General features: G+C 38.0%; 1 protein-coding gene across 15 annotated transcripts in view; it reads left to right on the top strand.

Annotated features, from left to right (window-relative positions):
- The window catches only part of KMT2C (lysine methyltransferase 2C), a 256,929-nt gene that overhangs the window by 131,778 nt on the left and 112,733 nt on the right, over positions 1-12,418 (top strand). For 13 of the 15 annotated variants that reach the window (XR_011256794.1, XM_069588764.1, XM_069588770.1 and 10 more), the window contains 3 exons: positions 2,822-2,984; positions 10,172-10,343; positions 12,262-12,376. Coding sequence is in view for 14 of the 15 variants with exons in the window: in XM_069588764.1 (XP_069444865.1) it covers positions 2,822-2,984; positions 10,172-10,343; positions 12,262-12,376 (450 nt within the window). In the remaining variant the exon portion in view is untranslated. The remainder of the gene's footprint in view (positions 1-2,821; positions 2,985-10,171; positions 10,344-12,261; positions 12,377-12,418) is intronic. The other 2 variants (XM_069588774.1, XM_069588775.1) reach the window with 1 other exon arrangement.

The raw sequence follows: 12,418 nt of genomic DNA, 5'->3' as shown, positions 1-12,418 counted from the left end.
GCCATTTAAGAGCTATTTATCTTACCTTCTTCTCACTAGATGTTAATTCACTTTGTAATTGTTTATAACTTGTTAGCTTATAATTTGATTTCTCACGTGGTATATGAGAGTGCTCATGTTTAGAGAAGTTCCTTTTGGAAATTTATTCTTAGACGTTTTCTACAATTTTACAGATGCATTTATTTGATTCAAAAAGATACATTACAGTCTATATAGAAAGTATATATTTTCTTTCAATGCCAAATGTCTTTCATTAGCTGTGCTGTTATAACAGATGGGTTTGAAGCGTTCAGTTAAATGCAGCTAGTATTTTATTTCCCTTTCTTTATTCCCTGATATCTTTATATGTATTTATAAATTAGTATGTTGGATACATTCCAGATCTTCACATAGTAGTTTAGCTAATGTCATGTAATATTTTCCATTGCATATATGATTAAGAGAACATGTTGACGTTTCTAAAATGATACAGACAGTGGGAAAATAATAAAATTATTTTGTTTCCTTATTATGCAGTTAAATAAAAGTCATTATATTTGCTAAAATTATTTTTAGAGCACAAGGCTTCTGTACAACTTGCCATGTGCTATAAAAATAACGGAGATTCTAGATTTCAACAGTTTAGCAGACTTATTTTGTGATGTTAATGAGTTAATAAAAAATTTTCAGTGGTTGACTGGATGTATACATTTTCCTCCTTCAGTATTATCTTGGCCTTTGCAGCGTGACTCAAGGATACTCCGATTACCTAAATACCATATGTGTCTTTAATTTTGGGTTCTGTTAATATAACTAACATGTTTAGATACCACTGGAGGGTATGAGATAAAAATATATTTAGTTTGGAAAAAGCTGATTATTATACTTTATTTCTTCAGTTTGTTTAAATGCAGTAATATCTTTGAGTACCAAAGACAGCTGAAATGTGTGGTTAGTCTCTGAACTTGAGGACATTATGTAAAAGTTAAATGTCACAAATATAGCTAGTGTTTGAGTTATTTGGGCTTCCCAGGTGACTGCCTGCCAATGCTGGAGATGGGGTTCAATTCCTGGGCTAGAAGATCCCCTAGAGTAGCAAGCGGCAACCCACTCTAATTTTCTTGCCTGGAAAATTCTGTTTAAAGAAGAGCCTGGTCGGCTCTTGTCCCTGGGGTCTCAAAGAGTAGGACACGACTGAGCCACTGAGCGTGCACACATAAGTTACTTAGAAGCTGCAGCTATCTTGTTGCCTGCAGCCAAAATGTGTAGAAGACACACCAAGAAGCAGTTAGCTTTCTTACATTCAGTGTAGTGGCTTGGTGGGTTACGAGCAAGAGTTTGATGCCATGTCATATCTTATGTAGATTTATGTGCAAGACATTGAAACTATTTATAACTTAAAACCTATTGTATTCTCTAATTGACTAGCAGAATATAGAATCAGTATATTAGCATGTGAAGATATCCATGGTAATGTTAGCAGTTTTACCCTATTACATGAGGCTTAGTTTTACCATATATTGTTTCATCTGGCTTCAGTTATTTCAGCTCTGCTATTACCACAAATGTAGTTCATTTAGTGTACATAAATATGAACATCAGTTTATTAGTGCCTTTCTGTGTCAGGCAGTATTCATGGTGCTAAGAATACAAAGATAATACAGTCTGCTTGCTCTACTCAAGGATCTTGGACCAAGGTGAAAAAGGACCAATAAGCAGTTATCCAGCAATAGCATAAATGCTGAAACGGAAGCATATGGCAGCTAAGCATCTCCTACATGCAGAGGGAGATTTTATATTGTGTGATGCAGGCCACCCAGCAGACTCCTGATGCCCAAAGTGGGCTTGGGAGGATGAAGATGTTTATTAATTATTCTTAAGGAAAGCTGAGTAAGTACATTGGCGCAGTGGATAATCATACTGACTTCTTGAACACATTTCACGTGCCCTAGAGTTCCTCTGCTGTTTGTTTGAGACATTTCTTTGGTTTTACCACTTGCAAGAGAGTAGAGGCAGATTGCAATGGGGAAAGCAGAAAGTCAGAGGACTTAATTTTTCTTCACATCTCCAACTTTTTAAGGAAACTTGAAACTGACTTCTGCAGTGAAGTGTGTAGATTTGTATGTGTGCCTTTAACAATGTAGTTGCCACTCATTGGCTTATTCTCTGGTGCACTGATTTACTTCATACTGATTGCTGTGTGTGCTCATGCTCAGCTGTGTCCGACTCTTGCGACCCCGTGGACTGTATCCTGCCAGGTTCCTCTGTCCATGGAATTCCTCAGGCAAGAATAGTGGAGTGGGTTGCCATTTCTTTCTCAAGGGGATCTTCCCAAACCACAGATCAAGCCTGTGACTCTTACATCTTCTGCACTGGCAGGGATTCTTTACTGCTTGTGCTACCTGAGAAACCCCATATTGATTTTTAGGCAGGGTGAAAACAGTAAGAGATTTTGTAAGTAGTTTTTCTCTGTTTTATCTGCTTATTGATGGGGTTTAGTCACCTGTTGAAAATAACCCTCAACTAGAAAACTGCCCTTGTAATAACCATATTATTAATTTTTTAAAGAATGGTAGTTCTATGTTTTTGACAGAGTCAGTAGAAAAAAAGTGAAATGCTTACTTTGTAAACTTGATGGAAGGATGAACATACATTAAACCAAGCACTACATGGAGACCTTAGATTTCACCACTCTCACTGATTCTTTATTTAGTATTTTGCAGGCTTCAAACTGTTTCACTAGTAGTGTACAGGGACTTCTTAAAATCTTCCTTGCCCCACATTTGGATGTTGCTTTTCCGGGTGTTATAAGGAGGTTTCTTTATGCTTTGCTCCCTTCCAGCGATGTGCATTTTGTAAGCACCTTGGAGCCACTATCAAATGCTGTGAAGAGAAATGCACCCAGATGTACCATTATCCTTGTGCTGCTGGAGCAGGCACCTTTCAGGATCTCAGTCACTTCTTCCTTCTTTGTCCAGAACACATTGACCAAGCTCCTGAGAGATGTAAGTTTACTACAGATACATCTAAAAACACTTACCGATGTAGTTACTTAAAGTAACAGATGTTGTAAGTTCGCTAAGTGTTACTCTGCTTGTGATAAAAGGTAATATCATATAATACTGAAAGAGGTCTTCAGAAGAGATCCATGGGGGATGAGGGGAGCGAGGAGCCAGGGGAGAAATCTGTTATCAACAGTATCATTGATGATATATCCAAAAAGTTATTTGCTTGAAAATTCAAAGATAGTTTGCATGTTTTGTTTTTTTTTTTATTCTTATTTTAAGAATCTAACTACTGTATGCAAATAGATTTGCTGAGTATATGGTATTTTAATATGTACTATAAAGTACTAATAGGTCATTTAAAAAATTAAAATGTCTTTAATTCAATGTCTTTTACACTAAAAAAGAAAAACAAAAACTCCCTAGTTGGAAATTTGAAAGATGGTTCACTCAGGTGTTACTTCAGGATGTATGTTGATAGGATCACCGAAACACTTTGGAGCATCTTGGAAAATGTGTGGTCCTGATGTTCTGTTAGTGCTTCTTCTTGATTCATCTATCTTGGTTATGGTTTTCTATTATCCTCAGTTGTCTTTTTTTCCCTTTCTTTTCCAAACAGTATTTTATAATTAGGTGAAAAGGTTTAAGTGTTTTAAATTTATGTTATACAGAAAATTACAGCTCTTTTCCTATCCCTTTCATTAAATAGAGATCTTACTTGTTTCTTAGTATATGGATTTCCAATGAGTATGCATGTTTTGGGTTCTTTTTTCCCCCTAGTAAATTGAATTTCCAGTCTGCTTGTGAAATCTCTGTAATTCAGTCTTTTTTTTTGTTTGTTTGTTTTAATGTCATCTCTTAGTTATCTGTTAGGTTTTATCTGTCATCTCTTAGTTATCTGTTTCTTAGAATGTCGATACTTTTTCCCTATCTTTTCCAGCTTTGTGAAACATAAATACAGCTACCTCAGGCTTAAACTAATCTCAAACACGGTTAGGCTTCATAATCATTATTTTTTCTTTGTTCAGTACCATAATTTTATCTTTAGTTATTTTGTGTCTACATGTATAATCATATTGCCCTTAATCCCATACAGACATAAATTATAGGGAAGGCAGACTGAAATGTCATATTGTATTTAAGCTAATAAAGTTTTAAACATGTTTTGGATTATACACTGTTTCATCTGGGAGAAAAAGAAAATTCATGCACAGCTACTATTATGGGTGTTGAGTATTTTAAGACCTCAGGAAGTGAATTACTTCCCTAAGTGCACAGACTGTGATGCCAGTCATCAGAGTTGCTTATATTCTGGGTGTTACAGTGTTATCAACACATTTTTCCAATTGAATAAAACAATTGTGGGTGTGTTTGAGAATTTTTATTTAGCCTTTTGTACATCGTCATGATTTAGACTTCACTAAACAACATGCAGACTTCTATGACTGTGGTTCCAGCACAAGGAATTCTGTTACTCATCGACAGGACTGCTTTCTCTTGCAGACTGTGTTCACATAACACACGTGATTTATATACATTTATATGTTAGGGATCATAAAATGTTTTGTAAAATAATGAAATGTAAGAACTGAGGTGAGATGATTTACTGTCAGTTGCCATGCATAGTTCCTGCTGCCCACATAAAGCTCAAAAGATACAGTGGAATTGTTGGTGCCTTCCCTTGTCCCAGAGTAGACTTACAGAGACTCAAGGTAAGAAGAGAATTTGGCCAATGGTAAGAGAGAAGAGGGAGAGAACGGATGGGAAGGTCACGGTGAGGTTGACTCCCGGAGGAAGTGCACTCCCTATGCCTGAGCCGCCTGAGCTGCACAGCCGGCTGCAAAACGCCCCAGCAGTCAGCGTGAAGAAGGGCGTGAGAGCAGTTGCCTGATTTGTAGTAATAAGAATTCACTGAGACTGTGTGTACACGCTACAGGGCAGTGAAAATTTGTCTCACAGTAGCTTAAGTAGATCCCACAGGGCAGTTTCTTGTAACAGACCTCAATATAAGTCAGTGGTATAAAACCAAAGCCCGACTGAGCAAATTCTATTCCTTGGGGACCTTAAACAATGGAGCCTAAAGACACAGCTTTTTGACTCTCTGTTTCAATGCACGGATGTGAAGAATATTGCCAATAGACTTTTGCAGGAATATACAGATGAGGTAATAATCTTATAAAATCTTTCATTTGTATTTTTAGTTGTCCTAGTTGTCTGTCACAACATGAAGCACTTTTAATGTTTTAAAGATGGGGATATCTTAAATGACAGTGTTATTATTGATGCTTAAATGACAATCAGTGAAAATCATATAGCCTTGTACCATATACATACACACACACACACATATATATATATATGTATATGTATATGAATTACTGTACTAAGAGGTAGTTCTTTCAGCTCGGGTCTGCACCAAGTGTAATACTTGGTCCTGCTGGCTAAGCTCAGAGCCGTGTGCAGTGGTAGTGAACTGAGTTAGTAGTATGATATCTTTTTTATGAAAGTTGAGAAATCTAAAAAAAACATGAACCTCAAAAAAAAAAAAATCGCAGCAAAGAGAGCGAATGTGAGCAGGACCAAGCCTTTCATCAGAAAATAATTTTGGGTGCTGCATCCTGGAAACATGCTGGTCAGGACTGTCACGTTACTTTCACGCTGACGCCAGTGTCCACTAGCCTAGCCTGGAAATTTTACACTAAATATCCATTTAGGAGACACAGCCACATGTTCTTCCTAGGTAGTATTCTGCCCCTCAGGGAAGCCTGAATGGCAGAGAGCCAGCCGTGTAAGATCAGAGGAGAGAATTTTCCAGGCAGAGCGAACAGCTACTCTGCAGGCTGTGTGGCATGAACTTGGCTGATCGTGGAGTAGGCAGGAGTCAGTGAGCTCGGTGTCTCCCAGGTACAGAGTGCAGAGCACGTGCAGGTGCACGCAGGCCTTGTGAACAGGTGAAGGTGTTTGGATGTATCCTGTCTGCCGTGAGAATTCTTTTGCAGGGTCTGAACCCGGGAAGTATGCACCTCAAGCCACTTTGCTTCCCCCAGCGTGTTTACTCAGCTGTAGCTGCTTCTACTTCATTTTAACTCCCTAGGTAATATCTTTCTAGCTGTGTCTCCCTTGACACCAAGTCCTGCAGCTTTTCTGTTCCCTTAAATCTGTCAGCCCAGTGCCCTTTCTTTCTTCCCTGCCTGCCTGCTGTGTGGGCCACCCTCTCTGGACGACATCCGTGGTTTGCTTTTCTTTCTGGAGATTCCATATTGACAGGCAAATCACTCTGCAGTGTCCTACCAGGGATGAAAACCTAGATCGTAGAAGTTGCAACGTTGGTGGAAGCAAGAGAGCTGTGCTGGTTTAGTCCTTTTCAAATCGACTGTCTGGCGATGCTTTTGCTTCTGCTGCTCTTTCTTCCTGTGAGCTATCTAGGCTCTCCTAAGCAGTGCTCTCCCCTTCCAGTCTGACCATGGCTAGAGATCCATGATAAGCCCCTATGTGATCTAGGCTCCGCTTTTTGTCTTTTCCTCCGTTTCTTCTCTTGTCACCCGGCTGTCACTTAGGCAGTGACGTGTCCAAAGCTTGTCCCGTTTCCCGCCCCTCTTCTCTGGCTCCCCCCACGTCATGTAGCTCCTCCACGCCGTGCGTGTGCCGGCGGTCCTCCTCCTACATTTGACCATTCTACTTTCGTGCGTACTCGGATATTCTTTGCCTTCTTTGCCCTTCCAGTGGGCATCAACATCTTTGAAGAGAGGTTGACCTGGATTTTACTCCTGCCCTTCCTTAAATTGTCTTTAGCTTTAGTCTTTTCCATCTGTTTTGCTTTCCCAACTGCTTAAAGAAAATGTTCACTTAGTCATTTGATTAATGCTTCAAACTTAACGCCTCTGTGACTTTCAGACATACATGTACGTATAAGTACATACACTCATGTCTGACATGACATGCTGCCCAGTAACATCTTCTTATGAATGACCTTCAAAAGGCCATCTTAATATTTCTACAGATTGCTGTATGTTCTCACAGGTTGAACAAGTGGTTGGAACCAACTTTTTTCTACTATTTATATAATGCTTAATAGATCTTTTATGCTGATTCTTTTATGCTGAATATAATCATGTGGAATTTTTTTTTGGTCCCATTTATTACATGAGGCATACTAATCAAGCAACATGTCTATTGTCATCTAGGAATTGGTGGAAAATGCCATAGAATAAAAAGTAATCCCTGCCACAGTGATGCACACAATTAGCTTGTTACAGAATGCGCTTTGCTATATAAAACAGGGCTGTGCAATATGATATGAGCAATATATGTAATTTTAATTTTTCCAACAATTATGTTAAATTTTTTATTTAAAATTAATCTTAACAATACATATTTAATCCAATGTATCCAAAATGTTAATATGTCAACTTGTAATCAATAAAATTTTGAGCTATTCACAGTAATATTTTTTCCTGTTAAATCTTTGGAATTCAGAGTGTGTTTTATGTAAAGCACATGTTAGTTTGGACTAATCACGTTTCCATCGCCCAGTTAGATACATGTGACTGGTAGCTCCCAGGCAGGTTGAAGTTGCAGAGTAGCAAACTCTAGAAGTTTCACAGGATCAACTGAGTATCTGATAGAGTCCAGTATTTGCCACAATTTCTGTACATTCTGAGGGTAAGAAAAATCAAAGTTTTTAAATGTACTTGAATGGATTAAATATGGCACTCTCTTTTAGTATAAGAGAAATAATTTGCTCTGTTTTGTTTCCATTTCTATAGAAATGATTTAATATGTGTAATTTTGTTTTTAAAAGTAATGCTTTCTTTTAAACATCTTATAATGAACTGGATTATATAATAATTTCTTCTAAGCATATGGGGAAGGAAATAGTCAACAACCAAATGGGCATTTAGGTGTGGTAACATTAGATGGTCAGGGTTTATGTCTGAGCAAGAGTTTTAAAGGCCTCCTTGGAACCGGCTTGCAATGCAGCAAGGGAACACGGTTACAGGCAGAAGAAACAGGATGCGTACAAGCTCACGAGGGTTGAGCAGTCTGTTGTGTTGTGTTCTGTGCGCAGCAGACTGCTTGATCTAACCAGGAAATAGTGAGTGTTCTGAGATTTAGTTGAAAAAGGAGAGAAGGCCCCCCTTCCTTTTTTTTTTTTGCCTCAAAACCTCAAGAAACTTGTGGGTTTTTTAAGGTGAGAAAGGAGGCACTGATAAAGTTTAAATTTAGGCAGGGCATAACAGTCGCAGAAGATTGCTCTGGATGTGTGGCTGATTAGGAAGAAGGTCAGAACCCTAGGCACACATTCCATTAAGCAGGTAACTGCAGTTATTAATACCAAGACAGAGTGTGATGGACTGAGCTGTACAGATAGATGGAATAGGGGTATATAGAAAGTTTACTCAGTAAGAACTGGTGTCCATTTGAGTGTGTTGGGTCAGGGACAAGTTTAGGGTCAGTAGTGACACTAATGCTTCTTTACCCAGCAGGTCTAGAAAGAAGGGAGAGGTTTCGGTTTTAAAAGTAAGTTTTATACTAGAGGTGTAGAGATTAGGTGTTTTTAGAACATGTGGCTATTGAAGTCCGGACAGACTTGAAAATAACATTTGAGGGTTAGATAGAGGTTTGGGGCCAGTGATAAGAGTTCTGAGAATTACGGTGTTTTTATGGTGTATAAGTTGATGTGATTACAAAGAAAAAACTATGGGGGATTCGGAAAGGAGGAAGAGAATGGACTCCTGAGAGCCTCCAGCGTTTGGAGGCCTTGTGGAGCTACAGAAGGAGCACAGGGGTTGAGCTGGAGGCGTGGGAAGCCTCAGGAGTTGTCAGGAGAAAGCGGCCATCCTAGAACTCAAGGTAGGACACTTCAGTGTGAGTGAAATGCCGGCTGTCAGTGCTGCGACACGGCAAGAAAGGTAAGGCCCGAGAAGTTACGGGAGCTTCCGATGAGTGGCAGGTGAGCACCCCCCAGGCCCGGCTTACATCTCGAGGCAGCCCAGGGCCTGTCTGTGCGCTGCCCTCACACTACAGGTTTTGGTATTTTTAACCATTCTAGAAGGACTCTATAAACAAGAGGTCTGTATGCCAAAGACTTCTACAGCCCACAAGACCAGCTGCCAGCTAACTCCAGGTATAAGGAAAAGGAACAGATCATGAACCGTTTCTAGACCGGGGGAAAGGAAGGCACGTAGGAAGGACTCGAAGCCAGAGAGGACCGACCAGATCTTCAGAAAGCAAAAGGAAAGAAAATCCTCTGTGTGATTTAAAACAGTCTTCAGACGATCAGCTGATCAGACCGTTTAGTTGAGAGCATACTAAATGCAGTTACAGGCATACTCATATATATCACCAAATTGGTATGATTTTAGAATACATTCCTTATTATATTATAATATGCATGAGTTTAATTTTGTGCTTGGCAAGGCAGTTTATTCCTTATTTTAGATGGTACAAGAAGTGTTAAAAAGTGCCATTCCTTTTAATCCGTATTTAGTGATAGATGATGTTGATAATTATATAGATTTTTAATGTTTTGTTTTACAACTGGCAGTTAATATACATCAATATAGAATTAGTATGTGAAGTATTGTATATGTGTATGAATATGTAGCTTCCGTCTTTAATGTTCTCCCTCATATGATATTTTCCAGTATTAAAAAACCCTTATTTGATTTGAATAAACATTAGTCTGTTTATGATTAAGGAGCATCTTAATCTGCTTGATATTAGCATTTCTTAATTTTGTCTCTTACTTTATTTTGTTAATTTCAAAACCTTATGTATAACATCCAGATAAAAATGTTTGTATTTGCACTGCAATGCGTCTCTCAGTTGATATTTTCCTTTTTGATTCTTTTCAGCAAGTATATATTGAACATTAACTAGGTGCCCAGGATTATCATTGGTATTAGGGATATAAAATAAAATAAGAACTGCATATGGTCTCAGGTAGATGTAGGCACAAATAATGGCAAAACTATATGATTAAATTTAATGTGACTAAAATTAAAGATAGTATAATGTTTTTATTGAGACCTTATTCTGATTGGATATCAGTTCAATGTGGATAATTTCACGTGTCTGAAAGATTTACCATGAAAATTCCCTTCGAGTGATTTTTTTTAAACTGTAAAGTCAGAGAAATATTAAATTCTTATACAACAATTTCGTTGTTTTACTGTTAATTATAGCAAAGGAAGATGCAAACTGTGCAGTGTGCGACAGCCCGGGAGACCTCTTAGATCAGTTCTTTTGTACTACTTGTGGTCAGCACTATCATGGAATGTGCCTGGATATAGCGGTTACTCCATTAAAACGGGCAGGTTGGCAATGTCCTGAGTGCAAAGTGTGCCAGAACTGCAAGTAAGTTTTAATTTCAACTCAAAGGTGTGTATTGAGTTTAAGACAGACCCTATTATTAGGTCCTAAAGGTTTGTGTAAATACGGTAAAGGTTGTTCATGCTGCAGCTGTATTCATTCACACTGACTTCATCATGTCTTTAAAACTTGCTAGGTATTTATTAACTTATATTACTTTGAAACAAGTCTAAACAAAAAATAATTTTAACAGTTTAAATTCCTGGTTGCCTAAAAAGCCAGTTTCAATTTGCCAACAATTTTAAATGAATGATTTTAACAATTAAAAGTAAACATTAGAAAAATAAAGCAGCTTCCCTCCCACCCCCCGCCCCTTCTTCCTGAGGGACACTGGGGTGAAATTTAATAGGAAAATAAACCACTCACTATGCAAAGTAGTTATTAGAGTGAGCCAAAGAATCGGTGATAAGTTTCAGTTTCTATTCCATAAGTTTCAGTTTCTATTCCAGGAGGAACAGTTGATAGTAAATCTACTGTTTTAAAATAAATTTCCATCTATCTGAAAGGCAGTTAACCTTCACTGTAATCCTGAAACAAAATGTTGTATGGATGTAAATATTTGCAATGGGGTTATCTTTTCTGGTTTATTTTATTCCATCCTTTGATCGTTGCTCCAGTTTTTTCTGTGATTTTTTTTTTCCTCATGCTACTAATTAATTAGCATGATAATTTGGGGATGTTGCCTCCATCTGCAGCAGTCCACAAATTATTTACAAGCTGAGAACTTTTAAAATACGGAGAAATGATACTCACCATTGCCACGTTCAGTCTGTTTTATTTGTAATTTAATTTGACAACAATAACATCAATATCTTAGAATTATGTGGAATAAATAAGACCGCGTGAAAATATCAGTAAACACTTAGTTGACACCTTGTATCTAGCTTCTTGAGAAGGAATAAGAGAAGGTGAAGAAAAGAGTGCTGTTCTTCTAGGATCTTTCCACATAGCTGAAGAGATACAGTGTGCAATTTTACATGTAGAATTTGTTAAATAAGAAATTACTGAAGGCCAACTAACCGATCTTCCTTTTTACTTCTGTTTATCCCCAGGTTTTATTCAGCGGTTCCTCTCTCAGCTCTTCTTGCATTCCCTAGTTTTTCTTTTCCCCTCCTCTTGAATTAAATTCTTAGTTTCTGATAGGGATGAACAGTCAAGAATCAAGGCAGAGACTATGGACAGGACAAGGGCACAATCTTCAGGGTCAAAAAGTGTTCAGGGAAAGATTTTAGGTTTTTAATTACAATTCCTAGCAATTATGACAAGATTACTATTCTTGTATCTGTTTATTTAGCATTTATTATTTAATGGATGTTCTTAGCTCTTCAGCCAGAATTATATTTAATTCTCATGGTAATCTTTGATTTCCATTCACATTTTGTACTTAAAGCCAAGAGGACTCAAGTCTGAGTTATTCAGGAGTCTCACAGCTAGAAAAATAGAAGTCTGAATGTAAATGTAGATCGGGCCCAAATTTGATCCTCTCTTTATTATATCACATTGTTCTTCCAGTTCACAGTGCCAGGATTTGTTCCTTGCCATGCAGCATCACCTATTGGTTACAGCTCCTTGCCCAAAAGAGGATGGGTATCGGATGTTTAAAAAATAAAGATCAAAATCACTCATCTTGCCTTAACCCCTCCTTCTCTGCAGGAGTCCTAAAATGACCAAAGCAGGTTCACCATAGGTGAGCGTTCAGTAAGGATAGTCCTTTAGAGACCTTTGGAAGACATCTGTCTCATCCTCTGGAGGGTTTGCACTGTCATTATCTGGGCATAGGCAAAACTGACACTGCGGGCATTTATGAACTGGGCAGTTCCCAGGACAGATTCTTCTCATGAGTACTTATTTCACAGACATAAGTTTAAAGATAAGGCATCATTAATGCTATCTTATTTTTTAGACAATCGGGAGAAGATAGCAAGATGCTAGTGTGTGATACGTGTGACAAAGGGTATCATACTTTTTGTCTTCAACCAGTTATGAAATCAGTACCAACCAATGGCTGGAGATGCAAAGTAAGTTGTTTATTTTTTTAAGAAAAATATCATCTGTATGTT

Source organism: Ovis canadensis, chromosome 4 (genome assembly GCF_042477335.2).
Source record: "Ovis canadensis isolate MfBH-ARS-UI-01 breed Bighorn chromosome 4, ARS-UI_OviCan_v2, whole genome shotgun sequence".
In the NCBI taxonomy this organism is placed as follows: domain Eukaryota; kingdom Metazoa; phylum Chordata; class Mammalia; order Artiodactyla; family Bovidae; genus Ovis; species Ovis canadensis.
The sequence above is the reverse complement of the archived record's forward strand: the minus strand, read 5'-3'. Positions and strand labels throughout refer to the sequence as shown.